General features: G+C 37.5%; 1 protein-coding gene across 1 annotated transcript in view; it reads left to right on the forward strand.

Annotated features, from left to right (window-relative positions):
• The window catches only part of THSD7B (thrombospondin type 1 domain containing 7B), a 567,237-nt gene that overhangs the window by 384,666 nt on the left and 159,138 nt on the right, over positions 1-23,433 (forward strand). The window contains exons 13-14 of the mRNA XM_070731424.1: positions 9,434-9,697; positions 21,591-21,769. Coding sequence (XP_070587525.1) covers positions 9,434-9,697; positions 21,591-21,769 — 443 coding nt within the window. The remainder of the gene's footprint in view (positions 1-9,433; positions 9,698-21,590; positions 21,770-23,433) is intronic.

A 23,433-nucleotide genomic window follows, 5' to 3' on the forward strand; every position in this document is an offset into this window, starting at 1 on the left:
TAATATTTCAAAGTATTGTTCTATAAGAAAATTACATTTTTCTATAAAAACTACATTTTTCTGTTTATGTCTCATAAAAATATATATATATCCCTATGGTTCTTCTGTTCTCCAAAGAGTATAGTCTAAAATTATGAGAACTCTTTCAAATCCTTAGCTATTATTTGTTGAAGATCAGTGCAAAATATGGCATTTTCACTAAAGTTAACTTGACAATTTCTGGTATAGGTAGTCCTCCACCTACAACAATTCATTTAGTGACAATTCAAAGTTACAACAGCATTGGAAAAAATATGACTGCTTTTCACACTTACAACCATTGCAGAATCCTCTTTGTCATATGATAAACATTTCAGTGATTGACAATTGGTTCATAATTATGACAGTTCCTGGGTCCTGAGGTCATGTGGTCCTCTCTCTTGAGGATAATACTGTAATTTGATTAGCAGAATGAAAAAACTAAAGGGAGGGAGAAGTGAGTTTTCCTGAAGTGAGTTGGTTAAAAGGCCTTCCTCCTCTCCCTTTCACTTCAATCATGTCCTTCAAGATTTAGTATTACTGGGGAAATCACATAAGATCACTATCTCACTTTTAATTCACTTGCTTTTTCTCCAGCATCTTCTCTTTTGAATATGCATTATCATAATTAACCAAACCAGACACATTTCTTACTTATGCTACAGCTATTTAACTGACTACTTAATAATGAACTCCTTCCCAATGGCATGGATTAACATTGATTCTAGTTTTGGCATCAGTAGCAAAGGTGTCTCCAATTTTATGTTTCTTTCTAACATTTAAACAAAAACTAATAGTTGGGAACCGGCCAACTCAACATAATAATTCAACTAGAATAGGAGCTTAATCTAAGTGCCCCAAATCCTAATTTAATTTACTGCCTCTTGCATAATCTGGGACACAAACACACAGGAAAACTGGGGGGGGGGGATCACCTGCCACTCTCTTTAAAAATGTGCTTCAAATTATCTATAGGATTTACTTTATCTACCTAATTTTATATCTTCTTTCAAATATGTAACACAACTTTCATCATATCACTGTTCTCACAGGAACAAATTGCAATTTATTTAAAAAAAAGACTTGAAAATTCCTACTGAACTTTCAGAACAAGGATTACAAATGTAACAAAGGTTTGTTTGGGGTTTTTTTACAAAAGAGAATCTACATGAATAATAGCAGTAGTACATTTAGTGCAAGAGTAATTCTTACTTAATGACCCATGCTTTTGAATAAAACATTGCACAGAACGTGCAAGGATGTTATTAAAAATCTAATACTTTACCTGCAATGATGCAGCAAGATATTAAATGATAGTATTACAGTTGCTTGCAAAGTCGTCCAGATGTTTAGAGTGAATTTGGCATTTTTATCCACCTATCTAGTCATTCCCTTGGATTTGAGATAGGTAAATGTTGGTGCTTGATGCTGTTAAAGGTATTGTCAAAAGAGGACAGTATTTTAATCTGATCATTTTCAAATACATTTTCAACTATATGTTCCCACCATTATTTTCTTGCATAAGCTGGGTATATGATCTATTGTTTCTTCTACTTCTTTTCACAGTCTGGATTTTAAAGCATTATTGATCTGGTTCATCACAGACTGGACTTGGCATGTTTATCCACCTATTTAAGATAATAGATGGTATCATTTGATGGTGTTAAAGGTATATTTGGAAGATATAAGCTGCTCCAAGGAAAGCTGCCTTTTATAATTGACTGGTGGTGATTTGGTCAGTGCCCATGGTGCTCAAGTGGTGAACCAGATGTTTTGGGATTATACCCAAGGCATCTATCACTATTGGTATTACCTTTTATTTCTTTTGCCGTGATCATCCTGCTTATTTTTGCAGGTTTTTGCATTTTGTGATTTCCTCAAGTTCTTTTTTCTTCTGCTGTCTCCAGGTATTACTATGTTTTATTTTTCTTATTGACAGTTGTTAAGTCTAAGGTATTATGTGTCAGATGTCTATCTGTTTGAATTCTAAAGTCCCAGAACACTTTAATTGGCTCATTTTCTATTACTTCATCCATCTTGTGGCCCCATCAGTTCTTACTTGGAGGTAAAGGATATTTCTAGGAGATCGCCCAATGTACCATTGTTAATATTTTGACATGCCATTTTTTGTAGTCAGTCTGGGTCAGGGGTAGGCAAAGTTGGCTCTTCTATGACATGGACTTCAACTCCCAGAATTCCTGAGGTAGCCTAATTGGCTCAGGAATTCTGGGAGTTGCAGTCCACAAGTCATAGAAGAGCCAATTTTGCCTACTTACTTACTTACTTACTTATTTATTTTATCCAATACACAATAATACACAATAAAGGTTATAGAGGATATAGTAGAAAAGAAATACGAGATATAGGAGAGACTATAGGACAGGAGACAGAAGGCACTCTAGTGCGCTTATGTACGCTCCTTATACTCATACTTGGTCTGGGTGAACCTTTTGCAGCAGCTTAACTACTGTAGATGGTTCATTGTTTTTTTAGCTTCTTTACAAAGGCAGTACTTGCTGTCTATTGCTGTCTTGTCAATTCTGGTTTTGTATGCATTTGTTCTTTTGGCTTGGTCTTATGCAGCCAGAATTAACCCCTCTGTCTCTTTCTTTAATTTTCTTGGCCCTATCCTTTTTCAAGCCTTATTATTATTTGCTTTGCCTTTTTAAAAATTATGTACCGGTAATAATTTGCCTTCTCAGGTCTCTTCTATTCTGCAAAGCACACAAGCCTCACAACCATATCAAGGTAGTGGCCATATTAGGGTCTCTTTGTTAGTATTAGCTGTTAACCACAATGTGAAGTCACAGCTGCCAGTTCTTCAGCTAGTGTTGGCCTTCATGCATGTCATTACCTTAAAACAAAAAACTGGAAACTCTTTATGGCAGAAGTATTTACAAAGCTGTCATATTTATTTTCTGTTAAAGTTTTGATAAGCAAATGCAATATAAAAATATATAGGTATAAAGGGTGATATCAGCATGTTTTTCATATTATTTTGTTTACATTTGTGTTTACTTAATTTTGTCTAGCTTAAGATGTAGAAGTAAAATCAGTAATGCTTAAAACATAGGAAAATGCACTAGCTAGATCAAATTTTATATTATAGATAAATGCATATGACTTTGTCATAATCTTTTAAAATATGTAAATCAAAAGTACAAGTAAATGGTCTTAGGGTAATCATCTTGCATAGTGAAACCTGCTTAATTAAAAAAATGAGGCAAAATGATGGGAACACTAAGAATGCAATATGAGCAGCATGTTGTGATGAACATTTTAGGTCAACTAAAACCAATAATGATACATGGTAATTCTTGTCAAGCTGAGGACTCAATTATCAGCATCTACCATATACTCTGTGAACTATTATGGAGGTGCTGTCTTAACCCTATTTCTCTCACTCATAATTTATGTATTGAATGCAGCCCCTCCCTCCTAGAGATCTATTTCTGCACCAGTGGTGGATTCTAAAAGCTGTTGCTACTGGTTTGCACTCGTGCACAATGCTTCTGCATATGAACAAAAGTGTCCCATGTGGATGGGCGTAGCCTCCCGCAGTTTCCGCTATCGGTTCAGAGAACTGGACCAAACCAGGAGCAACCCACCGCTGCTCTACCCTATATTCCATCACTCATACCAATAGTTTTTAAAAATAATTCACTAGAGTCTTTGTGTTAAAGGGTATTGAGCTCTCTAAAAGTTTATTACTGGTTAATAACTAGGAAAATATTTTGGGTAAACCATTAGAAAGATGTGGGAAAAAGCTTTTATTTGCTGTAGAAATGTTGCTGGTTATTATTATTATTATTTTCAAAACAAAATAAGAACGCAACTTAGCAGTAAATAATGTGATCTGCTATTTGCATTTTCCATCATATTTTAATGCAAATAAGCCACATAGAGTTGTAGGCAAATTCTGTGTCTTAATTTATTAAGTTATTATATTTATTCACATTTTGTTCAAATGATGCAAGCAACAGCCATGGCATTTTCATAATATATGTGATAGGTCTTTCTGTGCCAATAAGACATAACATTTTTTCTCATAATCTACTCATAGTTTCAGGATTTGTGCATTGATAGGCAAATAGATAGATATACTGTATCCATAAAGCCCTAAAATTTGAAGTTCCCCAGCTCTTTGAAACTAGATGTTTCCAAAGGGTAAAAAAAAACCAGTTCTATAAAAATTGTACATCCTGCCAGCAAATAAACCAAATTAGAATTCCCTAGCCCTTTTTGCTTTTTTGTATACCTATTCAAAAAATATTACTTAACATATGAAAAGGTATTGTTTCAAATATAAAAATAGCTTTGGTAGATTTTTTTTAAGATAGCAAGAAAGCTGAAAGTAACATTGTTCTGCAATAATTATACTAATCCATCAAGAAAATTGCCCAATTTGCAGGTATTATGGGAATATCTCCCTCTTCTTTTCTGCATGTTAACATTAAACATGCAAAAAATTAACTTGCTTCTTACTTCATGTTTAATAGCAAATGTTATTCTTATGTTTAAACCTGTGTGTGATTTACTGGTTTGGCATCACTCATCAGAGAAGCCTCCCTCAAGTATATGCCTGCTCAATCTAATTTGAGGTTACATGACTTTGCAAACTGTATTATGAAATTAAAGAGGATGAGAGTTAAGCCTTATGGAGTATTTATTTTGTTTAATTTCCAACATTTCCCCCCAATTTAACAAGTGGGGTTTTTTTTAATGCTGTAAATGATTTGTATTCAAACTGATGGAACAAAACAGTGTTTAAGGCTGCTGATAGCTGAAAAAAAGCATTTTAGAAAATGGCTCAAAATATTAACATGTTAATTAACAAAAACAAAGTAGACAATGCTGTGGGAATCTCAAAGTGGGAGAGTTCTGTAGGAAAAAATACTGTTTTGTGGCATCAAGTAAGCTTCAGTAAGCAAACAAATTGAGCGGGAAAATGTTGGCAAGTCTTATAAAGGACAGTCATGGGCACAGAGGGAAGTCGTTTATGTTCAGGTGAGCTCTTCATAGGGCTCCTTTCTAGGCATGTCCTCTGATGTTTCAGAGAGTGACTCAGTTCGAAGAAAGCCCAGCTGAAAACCCCCTGCAAATTGAACGTACAAATATCTAGGGCAGTTCAAGGCACCCCTTTTCCTGAGAGTCTTTGAATTGCTTCAGAGAGATTCAGAGGTGATTCATAGAAGTGATGGAATCTAAGTTTGCTTTCAGGAATGCTGCTTTGCTGTCTGCTAGCACCCATTTAAGGGGAATCCACTTGTTGACAGAGAGGCTGCTCTTTTTTTGATCCGATTTTCTTTTTTCTTATATAACCTTTTCACAAATTCATGCTTGTTTGTCCTATTCCTCCTTAATGGATAGCTTATCTAATCTGCAGAATAATTCCTATTTAAAATGTGTCAAATCTAGGGTTTTTTAAAATAGTTTTCATTGTCCTTTCATTTTTCAAACTTTTCCCCAAAAGTTGCTTTTAAACATACAAAAATAATATTTATTTATTTTTAAATAATAAGTTTTCATTTTCCTAATTTTGTTTGTTTGGCTTCCTAGACCTGTAATGAGCAAATTGATTTATTCCTTGTATGGGTAGGGATACTTGTTCACAAAAAACTTGCATATAATACAAGCTATTATTTTGTTTTATAACATATTACATAAGAAATAATAAATATAGATACCATCTCAGACTTTAAATAAATGTTGCCCAACAAAATATAACAGTATAACACTGGGCTAGGTTGCTGACCCTTGTCAGTAACCTAGCCCAGCAAGTCTTCCATCCTAGAAAAGTATGTGATTGTGAGTCAGGAACTCTGTGATCTTTAGCAAAAACTTAATTTTCCTACAATTTTTGAAAGTTTTATATTGATCTATAAGATTCAATCGTACTGGTTGAATCTTATAGATCTTATAGGCTGTTTGCTGGAGAAACTAGAAGTTGTTATCACTTTTTCATCTGAAGAAGGCAAGAGGATGGGGGATGATGATAAAATATGAAAAATAAAGCAAACTCTTAGGGTTGATGGGTCAACTACATCAGGAAGATGTAATTTTATTTCCTATTTCATTTGATTTTCCAATTCCACATATAGTGGTACCTCGTCTTACGAACGCCTCTTCTAACGAACTTTTCGAGATACAAACCCGGTGTTTAAGATTTTTTTCCCTCTTCTTCCGAACTATTTTCACCTTACGAACTTTTCACCACTGCTACTGGGATGAAGGGGTTTCTTTTTTTTTTCTTTTTTGAAGAAAGAAAAGGGAGGGGTGGCTTGGAGAGGGAAACAGTTTGCATTAACAAAGCTAGGACAATGGAGTGCTTGCAGAGGCACTGAAAGGGTATCTTGAAGAAAGAAAAGGGAGGGGTGCCCCCTTACCTTTCTTCCCACTCACCCTTTAACCTAGCCTTGCTTCTTCCACCCACCCCCTTTCGCTGCTCCTCCCTGCCCTCTGTTCACCTCCCTTCTGAAGTTTGGGATTTTCCTGAAGGATTTGCACATATTATTTGCTTTTACATTGATTCCTATGGGAAACATTGTTTCGCCTTACAAACTTTTCACCTTACAAACCTTGTCCTGGAACCAATTAAGTTCGTAAGACAAGGTATCACTGTATTACCTACAATATTTATCAAGGTAAAGCAATGTGACATCCAGGAATTTTCAAAACTTACGCCTAAACCAAAACCAATAACAATTATTGCTTTTTATAACATTCGGTTTCCATGTTTAATTCCCTGACATACAGAACAATTGAATACAACAGCCACTTCTAAGCCTTGGGATTGTCTTCTACGTCCATAGAAAAAACTGTGACCATAAATAGATTACTCTTGTGACAACTTGCCAGAGTTTCATACATTACCACAGCTTGTTTTAAAACTAATTGTTCAGTTGAGTCTGTTAAATTATTATGGTCAGTGGGTAGAACTCATTGTTGTCAAGCAAAATTTGATCTTTCTATGGTTCCCACAGCCACACTATCAATATTTGGTATCACAGAATATGAACGGTACAAGTTCCTCCTCTGACAATATAAATAAACCAGGAGGCAAATAGACCTTGTCCCACACAAGTCAAAAATGGAAATATTCACTCCACTCCCATGAATAACATAATTACATTATTGGTGTAGCCTCGGTGGCACAGTGGTTAGAGTGCAGTACTGCAAGCTGTTTCTGCTGATCACCGGCTGCAGCAGTTTGGCTGACTGAATCTCAGTAGGCTCAAGGCTGACTCAGCCTTCCATCCTTCCAAGGTCAGTAAAATGAGGACCCAGATTGTTGGGGGCAATATGCTGACTCTCTGTAAAACCGCTTAGAGAGGTCTGTAAAGCACTGCGAAGCATATATAAATCTAAATGCTATTGCTATTATTGATATGCCGAATGGCTGCCAAAAATAATAGGAAAAAATATGATTCCCAGATAGTAGAACATGTTGACTATGTCTGCTGCAGTGGTGGGTTGCTACCGGTTCACCCAGGATCAGATGAACCAGTAGCAGTGGCAGCAGGAGTCTCCACCCACCCACCTGGATGATCTGCATATGCACAGAAGGACCACACATGAGTGTGTTCACATTTTTAAAGGGTAAGTGAAATCCACTATTGGTCTGTTGGCAACATTTATAGGATACCATGCAGATTTTTTTTTCTTTAAGAATGACAGAATGATAGAGTTGGAAGTGACCTTGGAAGTCTTCTAGTCCAACCCCCAGCTCAGGAAAACCTATACCAGTGATGGCAAACCTTTTTTTTTTCCTGGGATGCCAAAAGGCCATGTGTGCACGCTTCACACATGCATGAGTGCTCATACCCATAATTCAATGCCTTGGGAGGGCGAAAACAGCCCCCCCCCCGAGGCCCTCTGTAGGTTGGAAATGGTCTGTTTCCCAACTTCTGGTGGGCCCAATAGGTTCGTATTTCACCCTCCCCAGGCTCCAAAGGATTCCCTGGAACTAGGGATGGTAAAAATCCCCCCCCCCGGCTGTCTGGAAGCCAAAACGCCCTCCTAGAGCCTCTGTGTGAGTCAAAAATCAGCTGGATGGCACACACATGCATGTTGGAGCTGATCTAGGGCAATGGCTTGTGTGCCAGCAGATATGGCTCCGCCTGCCACCTTTGGCACCCGTGCCATAGGTTCGCTATCGCTGCCCTATACCATTTCAGACAAATGATTATCCAATCTCTTCCTAAAAACCTCCAGCATTGGAACGCCCACAACTTCTGGAAGCAAGTCATTCCACTGATTAATTGTTCTAAATTGTTCTGCTTATTTCTAGATTAGATCTCTCTTTAATAAGTTTCCATCTATTGCTTCTTATTCTGTCTCTATGTGCCTTTGAGAATAGGTTGACCCCCTTTTCTTTGTCCAGCTCCTTACTTATTGGAACACTGTTCCATTCTGATACTTTAATCAGAGCTTAGCAACTGTTTCAGGTAGTAGACCCTATTACACAAATTCAGTTGATCTTATGAATGGAATTTTAATACATAAAATGATTAAAATCTCATGAGATTTCGTGCATGAGTACAAACTGCATGAGAGACTGTGTTATCTCATGAGTTGTGGGTCATTTTAATTTGTATTTTTAAATGGTTTTTAATAAAATAATTTGGCATCACAAATGGATGTTTCAGAACCTTTGGTCTAATAAATGGAATCCTGGGGTTTCTGGCATGGATCTTAAATTCATTGTGTCCCCCCCATTGCTGAAATCCAGGTTGACCCAGATATCTATAGATACTCCACCATACCTGAGATAATATAATAAATATTGAAGAGTAATATGTTAAGTATACACCATAGTATCTTTGGGCCATTTGCCTGACCATCTGTGTTAGAAAAAGTCTTGAAAAATTAAAGTTCTTACTAATTACTTAAATGCCAGAATTTCAAAGAATGGGCCCAGTATTTGTATGTAGAAATTGTATTCAATTAATTTATACAAAATTGATACAAAAGATTCAAAGAAAGAGATGCAGTTTACTTTCTACATTTGTAGAATCTCCAAGAATCCGTAGGCGGCAAATGGAGAATGGCACAATAAAATTATTTTCTTCAGATAATTACAGAGGGGAAGAACAGACTTTTGTTTTCTTTTTCTTTTGTAACAAAAGCAATCAGATAGTTGCTCTCCTTGTTATTGTTTTGTGCTTCATCCAAAAGATTCTTTCCAAGTTTCTTTAGATTTCCTGGTTGCCCTGGAGATATCTCCATCGTCTTAGCTCTCCAGAGTTCTGGCAGGAACTAACAGATGTCTTTGAACCAACTCTGCTGCTGTATTTACATTTCAGATGGTTTGATTCTAACTGTATTAAAACCCTTCAAGTATAAATAATATGACATATTGTTATCAAAAGCAGCAGATGTTACGTTAACAAGCATATTTTCCTGGTTGGAACAGGAAGAAGCAAAAAGCGAGAGAAATGCCAGAATACCGAAGTCTATCCTCAGCTTGAGACGGAACTCTGCCCTTGTGCAATATTTACCTCCCAGCCTTATGGAAATTGGTCAGAATGCATAATTGCGGTAGGAAGAACGGAGCTGCAGTTGGAGATGAGATTTGAGAAACATGCCAAAGAATGTGGAGAAGGTGTCCGCTTCCGAGCACTTGCCTGCTATGATAAGACCGGCAGAGTTGTGGATCCCTCTCGGTGCAACCACTCAGGTAAAAGAGCATTGAATGTATGTAAAACATCACACCTCGAAAGGGAGTCATTTGTAATGCCTCCTTTGGCAGCCAGAAAATGTGACACTCGCTGTTAGCAAAAATTGGTGTTATAATCCATCCCATCACATAGGACAGAAAAACAGAATATGAATTGTTCAATCAAACTTACCATGTTGCTGGCCTTTAACAACGTAGCTATGGAAGACCAATTTATTCATAACATTAGTTAATGAATATCTATAGCGCCCTAGCTGAACAGGAGCTCGGTTTTAGATGGACAGACATGAATGAAAAAATATTTCTACATTGTTTTTAGCTTCAAGAGGGGACCACGGTATAGATATATAATGTAAGCTAAATATAAGCTAAACTATTTCTCACTTCTCTTGCTATAGATGGGAAATCCAGCTAATTAGTCTCTAATTACTTTATTGCTTTGGTAAATCTTAAAGCAAAAGCACTCGCTTAATGAATAACAGTACAGTTTCTTGCCATGCCTGACTTAGAAATATAATTTCATTAGGCTGGATAGGTTCGCTCCAGAAAGAAAGCAATTTTGCGAAGAGTGAAAATCAGCAATTGTCAATTGCATAAATGTCCTCTACTGGAGTTATATTAACAGCTGTTTCCTCCCCCCTCTCCTTCCAAAGCTGGAAAACATTTCTCAACATATCACTTTCTCTCTTTTTTTTGGCAAGTTGTCACATTCTGTTTCTGTTGTTGTTACATTTGTTGTTAAGAATTAGCATTTTTTCTGATCCTTTAGTCTTGTCTTCACTCAGCCTTTTCTTACTTGGTTTTTTGTTGTTGTTGTTGTGCATTGCCTCTTTTCATCAGCATGCAGGATCCCCAATGGGAGGAATAGTCTGTTAACAGTGTTACAGTTGTACCCATCGGTTTGACTGTAATGAGCATCGGAGTGGGGGGAAACCAAACAGAAGGAGACAGGATGAAGCTTCTCCGTAATGGAGGTGTTCATTGGAGTACAACAATTCAATTCTAGCAGTGACAGTAAATTCACGCAAGATAGTTCTTTATGAATCACTGCACATCTTTCCAGATTTTGCCTTTTTAGAATTTATATGAGACAAAGCAATACAAACAAATCATTTGCTGGGTAGGTCTTCTCCATATTTTCATAGCATGTGGGCAAAAGAATGTTAAAAATGCTGTATTGTTAAATATATCAGCATGCCAAATTTGAGAGACTTGTTTGTGGCTGCTCAATTTGTCCAAACCAGCATATTTATTTGTTTTAAACTTATGCTTCAGCATTCATTGAAGTGTTAGCTGTTATTGTGGATTACTAAAATAATAGCCTGAGCAATATCTACAATGAAACAGGCATCACATGAAACAGATATTTGCATGTTACGAATTGCAAGACAGATTTATGATCCCTATTGAGCCCGCAATTTCAGTTGTTAAGTGAGACATTTTCAAACTGAGTTTTGCTCCATTTTATGATTTTTTCTTGCCACAGTTGTTAAGTGAATCACTGCACTGATAAGTTAGTAACTCAGCTGTTCAGTGAATCTGGGTTCCTCATTTACTTTGCTTGATGATCACATGATCCTGAAATACAGCAATGGTCATAAATAGGAACCAGCTGATCACAAGGCTGCTATGAAGGTCGTAACGGTAAAAAATGGCCATGCCACATTTTTCAACATTGTAGACTTGAGCGGTCACGAAATGAACTGTTATAAGTCACTTAACTATGTATTGTCAAATCCATTGAAGAGCATGAAGGAAAATCTGTCAGCAAGTAATGACACAAGAAACTCTTATTTTAGATTTTATCTTAATTTGCATGTGTTTTATTAGAAATATAATCATCTCTGTTGGGAACCATTGTGCTTCGGGTTTGAGTTACTGTGTTCTAGAGAACAGATTTCCTATCATTTCACTTGCAACTGTGACCTTTAGCCTAGTTGGTTTTTGATTGGGGTCGGTTGGTAACTGCTGATCTGGAATCTATATCAATCAGGAAGTAGCTCATCTAAAAGGCCGATCAGCAGTCAAGATTCTTGGCTATAAAGACAGCAACCCAGCCATTCCCTGCTCAGTTGCAAAGTCCTTTACCTTTGAAGGTGCCCGATTGATAATACATTCATGGAAAATGTAGAGTGCAATTATCTGGTAAAAGAATAAGAAAAAAAATCTCACAAGATTTCCACAACTTAATTGTTACACTATTCACAGTCATGTTAACGTCCCATACCTCCTCCTGCAATTTTTCCCGCACGGCAGCATGCCCATAAAATAAGTGGAGCTGAAAGAGACTGACTGGCACTTGCTGAGGGTGAACCTGAATCCAAATCACTCTGGTCCCTCTTCAATTTCTTAATCCAAATGCTACCCTGGCGCTCTCTCCTCCTTCCTTTGCTTCTCCTAATTTACGCCTCTTCAGATTCCAGCTTTTCTCATGCTAGTTCAAAACAGTTGTGCATAAATACAGAATTGTACACGACAATAAGCAAAGGAGAAGAGAACAAAATGATAATTCACATCCTTTGAGAAGAACAGGCAGAAACAGGAGACTTGTTGCTGTTAAAATTTACATCCAGTGGATTTAGTTATTCGCTTGTAATTGAGCACTAATTTTCATTGCATCAATAAATAAGACCCTCTGTTGAAATCTATCGCAGCTGAGGGAGCTTCTGCCTTTGAGGAAGGCAGAATCCGAATGCTCAAAGGCCTTGTAAATGTCAGGAAGGGCTCTGGAAGTTGTAGTTCAATACTATCTAGAGGCCAGTCCCTTTGCTTATTTTATATTAAATCCAGATATGTCTCATGAAAACACTTTGAAACAAAAGGATCCTGCTTTGCTTCTATGGAAATGGATGCCACCGTTGCTGTTGACCCCTGGAGTGACGTATGGAATGCTGTCAAAAGGCCCTATGTTATACAAGGCAGCTTGTGGTGCTGTTTTCCAAGGATACAGCTGCCTCGGATTTCTTAATTACAATGATGAAATATGCTAGTGGTGGTAGCAAATGAGATTAAAGCCAATTAGTTTCCATGTGCATCTGCTTCAAAAGCTGCTTGCCTATCATATTTTATTTCCAAAACCCTAGCCTCCCTTTACACAAACTTTTTAACATGCTGGCATGACTCTGTGCAGCTATAACAAATTTCCCACATAAGCAAAGAAATACACCATTGCTTTTATTAAGTGAAGGTAGCATGCTTCTTGATCACATTTCTGGAAATCTACCCTTTGACCAAAGAAAGTTTTCTTTATTATTCAGACTCCACAGGAGCCTTTATCTTATTTACTCCGGCCTGCAGCTATAATGTTTTATTTTTTGCTTATGAATCCATTTATGCGCTCATCGTGCAATTCATCAGCCTCTCAATATTTAGTATTATATTTAGCATAAATATATATGTTTCCTTAAACTTCTTTGAGTGCTTTCTGCCTTGGGCTTCACAGCCCAGCAAGATTACTGATGGGGGAAACTGTCCAGTCATAAGGCAGGCAAGCAGGGGGGAAAAAGAATCATAAACTGTAACCACTAATAGTTTAAATAGCTAATAAAAACTTGGTTACCAATCTGCCTTCTAGCTCTACTCATTATTCTACCCACAAATCCCATGGAACTGAAGTTTCTGTAGTTTCACTCCTCTCTTTTTAGTTAATGCTGTGTCAGTGTTTACCTTCCACTTTCTCAATCATTTTTCCCCCCCTGCGAAAGGCCTTTCTGTATTTCGACCATATACTCTGGATTCTTGAGAATTCTTTTTGAATTTCCCTTGGTGAGGTCTTTGCAGTTAATGTTATTTTGGAGATAACAGAAGATAAAGTTGCTTGTATGATTTTTTTTTTGTTAAATATTTCCTACGGCACTAAATCTCCTTAGGTCTCTGTTGTACATGCCAGACTGAGAAAAACTATGAAGAATTTTCTTGTGCTGTCTTGCTTCGGGACTGAATTTTCATAGAGGAAACAAAAGAGGCTGCAGATCACTAGAGAGACATTTGGACGACGAAAGCAAGTTACTCACAGATCTACTATGGGCACCATGTCATTTCATAACTGGAAGAATGTCATTCTGCGCCCATGGGAATTTTGATAATGTCTTTCTGTGAAATAAATTTTGAAATCAGTTCTACTTTAAGCATGGCTGATGAATGCAGGGGGAGAGAAATGGAGATACATGCTTGCCATCTTTATCACTTGGACGCTGCTCCAAGTCACTTTGAAGGAGAGACGGACAGCATAAAAATTTAATTAATAAATAAAAATAAATCTTTATATGCTGATTGGCTGGATGTTGCTGACACTGTGTAAACTCCTATGTGGGAGCAATTAATTCCTAAGTATGTTGTACCTACTGTTGATCTCAAACCTGTGACAGCAGCTCCCAAAACAAGACAGCTTAATTCTCGCAGAATCTCATTAGTTCTATTTACTGCAAGTAGATGGGGGTTAAATTGAAAACTGCATATGTGCCTTTAGACCTAATTTATAAGTGAATATATTAAGACAGGCTTCTTCAATACCTTTGAATTTTCTTTCTAATTGTCTTCTGACTTTGAAGAAGCTTGCTTCATGTTTGAAGGTAGGGAGAAAAAAACTATCTCTGTGCTGCAATGTGTAAGAAGTGTCTATTTCCGTTCCAAGTTGCAGAGGATTTAATTACGGGAGAAGGTATTTTGAATTTTTAATAGTTACAGAAATGAGAGTTCACTCTGCACAAAATGTCTGCTCCTTACAGAATAAAGCCATCATAATCCAGGAGTCAGTTTGATTTGATTGCTAGTTGGAGTATACCGATGTGATCATACAAATGCTTGAAAATTTATAGTGTATCCATCAATCTATAGTAAAGTGTCCAGGATATATGAATGAACAAGAACCAGACCCTATAGACATAAATATATAAACTGATTATATCAATTTCTCTCTCAGAAATTGCTGTTTTTAATAGCCTGTGGAAAGCCAACAGGTTTCCGCAGGTCATCAGATCAGTATTGACTCTTAGCAACCACATAGAGTGGTACCTCTACTTAAGAACTTAATTCGTTCCATGACCAGGTTCTTAAGTAGAAAGGTTTGCAAGTAGAAGCAATTTTTCCAATAGGAATGAATGTAAAAGCAAATAATGTGTGCAAACCCATTAGGAAAGAAATAAAAGCTTGGAATTTGGGTGGGAAGAGGAGGAGGAGGACAGTTGCTGCCGAAGGAAGAAGGTGAGGTGAGGGGAATAAAAAAAAATCCAAAACTTTAAGGCTTAAAAAAAAAGAGGGGCTCTGAGACGGCGAGGAGGAGCACGCACCTCCCATACACCCGGTGCGAGGCTGCCTCTCATACAAAGGCAGCTGCTGCTGCTGCTACCTGCTTCCTCTTCCTTCACATGCTGAAGGGCTCCCCTCTCCTCTCACTCACTCACTTTGTAGCCGGCACCTTCACTTCACTGTGGTGACTCCTTAGTTTGGCTCAAGCTGAGTTGATCCAGCCAGGGTGAAGCGCCCCCTTTTGCCTTTCGGTGTCTAGACGCTTCAGGAGGCAACCTCGCGCCGGGTGTATGGGAGGCAGCGCAAGGGAGTCACCACAGTGAAGTGGTGTATTCCCTCTCCAAGCGCCCATAAATAGGAACATGCTCTGTTTGTTCTGGGCTGCCCAAAACGAAGGGAGCGTTTCTTTTCTCTGGATGGTGGCAGAGGTTTATTCCCTCTCCAAGTGCCCAGAGAAAGGAAAATGCTTTGTTCGCTCTGGACTGCCAAAGCCTCCTTAAGCCCAGAAAAGCCAAGATGGCTGGGATTAAAGGGGGAATGGCAGGAAACTGGCCGGGCCTTCATGCCGCTCTCAAATTTCCTGGGAAACTTTTCCAGGCTTGGGTTCTTAAGTAGAAAATGGTTCTTAAGAAGAAGCAAAAAAATCTTGAACACACGGTTCTTATCTAGAAAAGTTCTTAAGTAGAGGTACCACTGTACATAGATTTTCTTCATAATGATCTGTCCTTAATCTGTTCCTTCAGTCTTGTAATGGTGCATTCATTGCCACTTAATTGAGCCCCTGCACCTTGTTGCTAGTCAACCTGTTCTTCTCTTCAGAGCTTTCACATAATGTGTTCGAAGTGAATAACTTGCACTTGGTCATTTGTGCCTTAAGGAAGAACTCTGGGTTCTGTCCTTGGAGAAGGGCAGCATACAAATCTAATAAATTATTATTATTATTATTATTATTATTATTATTATTATTATTAATGAATTACCCAGTTATTTGTTTTCTTGACTATCCATAGTGTTCTCAGGAATCTCCACCAGAATTCATAAGTGTCAATATTCCTCCTATCCTGCTTCTTCAAAGTCCAACTTTTACTTCCATAGAATGTCACAGGGAATACCATTGCTTGTGTATTTTTTTATTTATTCTATGTAGGTATAGACATATCACAGCATTCCAATATATTTTCAAAGTCCTTCATACCTGCACTGCCTTTATTTTAATATACTGTGTATTTCTTGATAGCTCATTTCCTTATTATTGTTAGTTGATCCTAAAATACAGAAACCATTCACCACTTTGATAGCTTTTTGTCACTTCTAATGAGGATTGCTTAAACTTTGTCATTATATTTAATTTTGGATTCCTTGATTTTTATTCCTGGAGCTTATCCATCCTGTGCATTTTCAAATGTCAGAGTAGATCAGATATCTAGGAGGAAGATATTCCAAAACTTCTTATTTTCTCAGAAGTTGGAGACTAGTTCCATACAACATGTAAAAGTCAGACAGATAAGAACAATTTGAAGAAAACCATCTAGCAAATACCTCAGTCCCAAAACATACTGGTCTTTAGCAATCAAGACCAGCAGTTTGAACGACATTAGGAATATGTGGGCATGAATTACCTTTATGAAATACCCTGTTTTATGAATTACAGGGTGGAGGAAAGGAGGATCTATCTGTCTTCTTGGAAATATCCTGAAATGTTTAGTTTCTTAAACTTTAGTTTAAGGGAAAAAAATCTTAACATAATTTGATCTGAAACAAGAAAAATATGGTGCTTTATCATTGCAATGGATCCAGAGGTGGGTTCCTCCCAGTTCGGATCAGTTCTGAAGAACTGGTAATAGCTTAGCAACCTGGGTCTCTAGAACCAGCAGCAGCCTAGGCTTGCCATGCCTCCGAGCAGGTTCTCCCAGTGCCACCATAGTCACCACCATCTTGTTTTTAGCTTCTGTACATGCGCAAAAGCTTTTTTTAAGTACTGTGCATGTGCACGCCCCCATGGTGCATTCATGAGTGATTGGCAGCAAAGAAAACTGGAACCAACCCATAAATGGACCATGTGAAGAACTCTGCAGTGAATTTTTGACTAATTTTTATTTTGACTAATCTTTTTATTTTTATCCAGTGGTTATATATCTGTATCCCCTTGCATGATTCTGCCTGTATATTTATTGGATATATAATTTATCTATCCAACCCCATGATAACAAACCCCATGATAACAAATACCGTGTGAGAATGAATAGCTATTTACTTCTGCTATTCTGTTGATAATCATTTTATTTCCACTTTTCCCTTTAAGATACTTATTCTTTGCTGAAAATTAATTAAGTGGGTTGTCAGAAACTAGTTGAAAACTGAAGTTTGTTTTTGTTTCTCCTGAGCTGAAGAATTCCTTTGTAATAGATATTCAAACATCATCTGGCAAATTTTCCACATATAACTGGGTCACCCATTATGCTTTGTTGCCTAATGGGATAAATAAATACCTGTGGAGAATTTGCTTCCCTCTGCCTAATGATAGGACTTCTTTTATAGAGCTTCTTTTTACTGGGTTAACTATAGATTCTTTCTGATATGCAAGGGTAAAGGACAGGTTTGGATCAATATATACTGACATGGGAAGAAGGAAGATGCTGATGAATAACAAAAAGAAAGAATGACAGACAGACCAATATGCATGTATATAAAGAAACTGCTAAGAGAAAAAACATCAGTATGCAAAATAGGCAACCAAATTAGTGTACATTTTAAATTAGACTGTTATACAGAAGAGTTGCAATATAGAGCTATTACGGAAAAATGGTTGGAACTATCAATTTGCTCTACGACTCCAGTGCAAAAGGGCAGCAAAATGCAGCAAGAAAAGATAAACGATACCAACCAATTTTAGTATTTATTGCTTTTGCCCTTCTCTATAAAATTAATTTTATTGTGGCTTAAGGAGCCAGACAGTTTTAACTAGTTACCGGTATTCTAATAAAGCACCGTAACAGAAAGCCTTTTAACGGTCTATCCTTGTCATAAACAAATTCAGTGCAGAAGCCATCAGCCTGTTCTGCCAATTTGGTTTATAGCTTTAGCTCAGTCTTTGCCTCCTATAGTAAAGTAGCGTATGTAATTTCATTCTTTGGGGATAAAACTCTGCAGCTTTCCTTTTGCTTTCTCAACACTGAGGATACTAAAGTTTCTGACAGAGAGTAAATAGTTGGAGTATCAAGCTCAGACAATAAAGTGCAGATATAAAGGGAAAAAAATAACGACCGGAAATCATAGGATGATTTGAAGATGTTTAATTAGGTGCAAGTCAAATAGTGCCTCTCTGTACTTTCAGTGACTCCTATACCAGAAAAGACACTGTTTTCATGCTTTGCCGCATACTTAACATTTTTGTGATGTTCAGGGAGAATATTTGACAACACGTTTTCAAAAGTTTTGCTTTCTGAAAAACCCTTGTTGATACTTTTAAACAGAACACAAATATAATTTCAGAATGACTGTATCATGTAAGTATGTTAAGAAAAATGAATCATTGCATGAGTCCCATAGGGCCAAAAGTGTCTTGCTGCTGATTTTTGTTTGTACTCCGTTCCAGTGCATCCTGCTGCTAAATCCAACAAAGTCAACCACCATAGTTGCCCTATGGCAGTGGTCATGGTAAAAACTTTCAATTTTGCCACTCACTACAGCTAGATTTTCAGGAAGGAAGTGTGAATGCAGAAAATGTATTCATGAACTTGTATGTAGTTTGGTGCTCTGTGATTATCAAGTAAATTTTCAACATCCTTGAATGCTTTCCAAATGATTTTCTGTGGCCCCATTAACAGGTTTGTGTGTTTGTTTGTTTGTTGATTGATTGATTGATTGATTGATTGATTGATTGGATTTTTATGCCACCCCCTCCAAGAACTCAGGGTGGCTTACAACATATAAAAACAACTGAATACAATAGCAAATCCAATTAATTAAAACTAAACACACAATCTATGAACCACTTGTCATTAATGACATATCTGATCTGATTTTGGACCAACAAAAATGCTTTTCTTAATCTTGGCATCAATTATTCTTAACTATATTCTACTTTTTATACGTGGCCCAAGACAATTCCTTTTCACTCAGTGTTGCCAGGCAAACCAAAAAGTTGGACCTGTCCAGGATCCATCTGTGTGTGGTGGCTCTTGATGCACTGATTCCAGCCTCAGTCCACTCCTTGTGAAAGTCTCCAACACATTTGAATGGCTTTTTTCTGACAATTCAATTCAATTCAATTTATTAGATTTGTATGCCGCCCCTCTCCGAAGACTCGGGGCGGCTCACAACAATAATAAAAACAATATAACAGTAAACAAATCTAATATTAGATAGATAAGAAAAGATATATAAAACCCCAACAATATTAACACATACATACCAAACATAAAATATAAAAGCCTGGGGGAGGTGTCTCAGTCCCCCCATGCCTGGCGATATAGGTAGGTCTTGAGTCATTTGCGAAAGACAAGGAGGGGGGGCTCTTCTAATCTCCGGTGGGAGTTGATTCCAGAGGGCCGGGGCCGCCACAGAGAAGGCTCTTCCCCTGGGGCCTGCCAAACGATATTTTTTAGTTGACAGGACCCGGAGAAGGCCAACTCTGTGGGACCTTATCGGTCACTGGGATTCGTGTGGTAGCAGGCGGTTCCGGAGGTACTCTGGTCCATGTAGGGCTTTAAAGATCATAACCAACACTTTGAATTGTGACCGGAAACTGATCGGCAGCCAGTGCAGGCCGCGGAGTGTTGTAGAAATGTGGGCAAATCTAGGAAGCCCCACAATGGCTCTTGCTGCCGCATTCTGCACGATCTGTAGTTTCCGAACCGCTTTTCAAAGGTAGCCCCATGTAGAGAGCATTGCAGTAATCGAACCTCGAGGTGATGAGGGCATGAGTGACTGTGAGCAATGACTCCCTGTCCTCTCCAGGCTGTGGTCATCATTGCTGCTTATGCACCTTTTTTTCCCACACTTTTCCCTTCCACATAACTTTCTATTAATATGCTTTGGTACAGCACTTTGGAAACATCCAACTTCGTTTGCAATTACCTTTTGAGGCTTTCTCTCCTCGTGGAGGGTGTCAGTGAGGTTTTTTTGCACAACTGTCAGGTCAGCAGTCTTTCTCATGATTGATTCCTACTGAACCAGACTGAGAGACCACTTAAAGGCTCAGGACCTCTTTGCAGGTGCTATGGCTTAATTAGTTGATTAGAATGGGACTGTTAGGGTTCCAAATAGCATCCAAAATTAAATCAGAGTCTGAGGCAAAGTATTCCTCAAAGTTCCAATTTATTAGCACATCTGTTTGTACATCTGTGGGAAACCTGAATCTGAAGCCCAGTGGGTTTCTCCACCCAATTTAAAGTTCATTCCCTTATGCCCACACCCACAAGTTCATTGCATGGCCCAGTCTGGTTCTGCCAACATTTCTGGTCCTCCCATGAACTTCCATGCAGATGCTGAACAAGGATGACCTTGAGAATCTAGAAGGAATTTGTTATGGCTACAAGTCTGCAACCCTCATGCAACAGTCTCTACCAAATTCCCCCAGCACTAATATATTCTACATTGTAATATGCAGCAGGCCAAAGTGTCCATCTCAAACAATGGCTTCAGTCTGACAGGAACACTTTGAGCCTGGAATATTTCACCTTTTCATAATATTCTAATTTTCTGAGATTATGGATTTGGGGTTTTCATGAGCTGTACCCCCTAATCATCACAATTATGACAAATCACAGCTTGAACTATCTTGTTTTGTATGTAATGAGTCTCATATATTAGTTTCATTTAGCATTACTGAAATAAATGAACTTTTGCACAATATTCTAATTTTTTGAGTTTCACCTGTAAATCTCTTTGCACTGAACTTGAGCTCTGCTCATTCCATAAGCTTATTCAAGTTGTTTTTGACAACCAGATAGAAGCAGCTTATCCCTGCTTTCTTTTTGGGATGTTTTCTTGACTTCCTAAGCTTGAGTACAGCCCTTTTATTTCTTAGTGACCTCTTATGCTCTTGCTAACCAAGTCTTACTTTTCTCAGGTGCTTTGTATCAACACAGGTCTATTGGGCATGTCATCTAACTGATAGTGAGTGTGGAAGGAAAATGTACTGTGTTAAGTATTGACAGTGATATTAACAGCAGGCATTCATGAAAGTGTTAGGTGATAAGATGAATATATTTCCATTAGAGAGCCAGTTAGCACATATTTAAGAGGTTGTAATGCATGAAGTTGGCATATATTTATAGTAACTACTGCAGTATTAATAGCAACTGAGCTACTTTCTTTTGTCAAGCAAAGAGGATTGTGTCTTTGCTTTAAGCCTCATGTAATTATTTATGGCAATATTTATGCAACGTTGAACCAGTTAAAGTCAGTAAGGTATGTAGCTATTCTTAGAATGAAATCACATGGAGTTGAAAATGATAGAAGTATTATTATGTATCTTTCTAAATATTCTATTCTAGATGTCTCCAGGTTTTTAGTGCCCTGTTCAATCGTATTAAGAAATTCAGGACATAGACCCTGGATTCGCCTTCAACAATGCAACAATTTCACTGTCCCCCAGTTTCTAACTGTTCCCCCTTTCCTATTTTTTTCTTCTTCATTTTAGGTTATATTGAACAACCTTGCACTGTACCTTGTCCATTTGACTGCAAATTAAGTGACTGGTCTGACTGGTCAACTTGTAGTTCATCATGTGGGACAGGAGTGAAAATTCGGTCCAGGTGGCTTAAGGAGAAACCATACAATGGAGGGCGTCCTTGTCCAAAACTGGACCCAAAGAATCAGGTGAGGTGTATCATAAAGCCAATATACCTATTTGAAATCGATCTTCTATATCCAAATAAGTGGTGGGTTGCTCCTGGTTCGGAACGGTTCTTAAAACTGATAGCACTGGCAGTGAGAGGCTCCACCCACTTGCCCGGGACGCTTCTGCGCATGCATAGAGGCATCACGTGCACGAGTGAGTGCACACAAGAACTGGTGGCAAAATATTTTACAACCTACCACTGATCCAAATTATTATGTGATTGGTACAGTAGAATCCCTCTTATAAGAAAAATCCCTCATCTGGTTGTATAGTTTCCTTTAACTGTCTGTTTTATTGCAGATGCATGCCAGGATAGCTAAACTTTTGAAAGATTTTCTTATTAACAAAACTATTAACAAAGATTATTTATTAATAATAGCATATCTTGTCTCCAACCCTAAAACAACTGAGCCTGGTCAGTGAAATCAGACACTGCAAATAATATTTTAAACCATCTGTGAAGCTTAGTTTTTTTTTCTTAAATTATTCTTCGAAGATATTTCCCCCACTAATTCAATTTCACTCATTCTAATAAGTTTCTGTCTGACAATTACATGCTAATTTTCAAGTGTGTATTCTATTATAAAAGGATGCCAATATAAATGGGAATATTCAAATGGAAAATTAGGAGTAAAATATTTTTCAATTAATGTTGTAATTTAATGTAATAAAGGAACTTTGCAGTTAATACAGATAGGAGATCATTTCCATTCATACAATTTAAAATGTTTAATGCTTTTTAAAGACTATTGAAACCAAATCAGCGGTAGTCTTCTTTTTTATGATTATTTTCTTTTAAAAAGGCCAGTCTCGATTCATTCCACTCTTTTTATGTTTTTAATACAAATATAGTTGTGTTTGGGAGAGCTTTTTTAAATTTAGAGTATCCTAAATAGGGATATGCAGAATCTTCCAAAGAGATCTGCATAGAAGCCCAAACAAAGAATTTCTTTTCAAACTTGGCTGAGGTAGCCTTATTGTTTGCTAGGATTATATGCCTGCTATTTGAAAAGAGGTTTTATTCATACCTGTTTGGAAGGTTCGTTCAACCTGAACCTTGAGTTCAAAAAGGAAAGATTCCTGCCCAGAAAGAACAAAATAACATAAGCTGTTTTTTCCTTCCTCTGATTGAAATTTTGACCTGGTCATTTTTGGCACAATCATATGTTAACACAGAGCAAGAAATATTTCAAGTGACAGCTTTTTTCCTAGGCTTTACTACTCACACATGTTTCTCTCTTCATTCATCCCTCATCCTGTTTTGTTGAATAGTAGCTATGATGCTTAGTCTATGTGGGTAACTCTGTAGTTATGTACTTGGGTGAAGAGTTTGTTAATTGGGAAAAAAAAGTAAAATTAAAATTAAAAATGTATATGCATGTTAGCCTTCTTTCAAAGTAAATGTTCTATTCATGAATGGAAAGCATGAAAATATTAGAGTCATCCTATGTCCAGTGAGAGTTAATTTAGGCTGCAGTTGTATGTGAGATCGTTAGACCAACTTATTTTTGTGACAAATGACTAGACAAAACCAGTTATTCTTTGTTGGTCTAAATCAGAGATGGACATTTCACTTTCAGCACTCTTCAAGATTAGCTGTGTTAGTAAACTCAAATCTCTAAATCCAAAACCCAAATGTCAG

Source organism: Erythrolamprus reginae, chromosome 1, assembly GCF_031021105.1.
Source record: "Erythrolamprus reginae isolate rEryReg1 chromosome 1, rEryReg1.hap1, whole genome shotgun sequence".
In the NCBI taxonomy this organism is placed as follows: domain Eukaryota; kingdom Metazoa; phylum Chordata; class Lepidosauria; order Squamata; family Dipsadidae; genus Erythrolamprus; species Erythrolamprus reginae.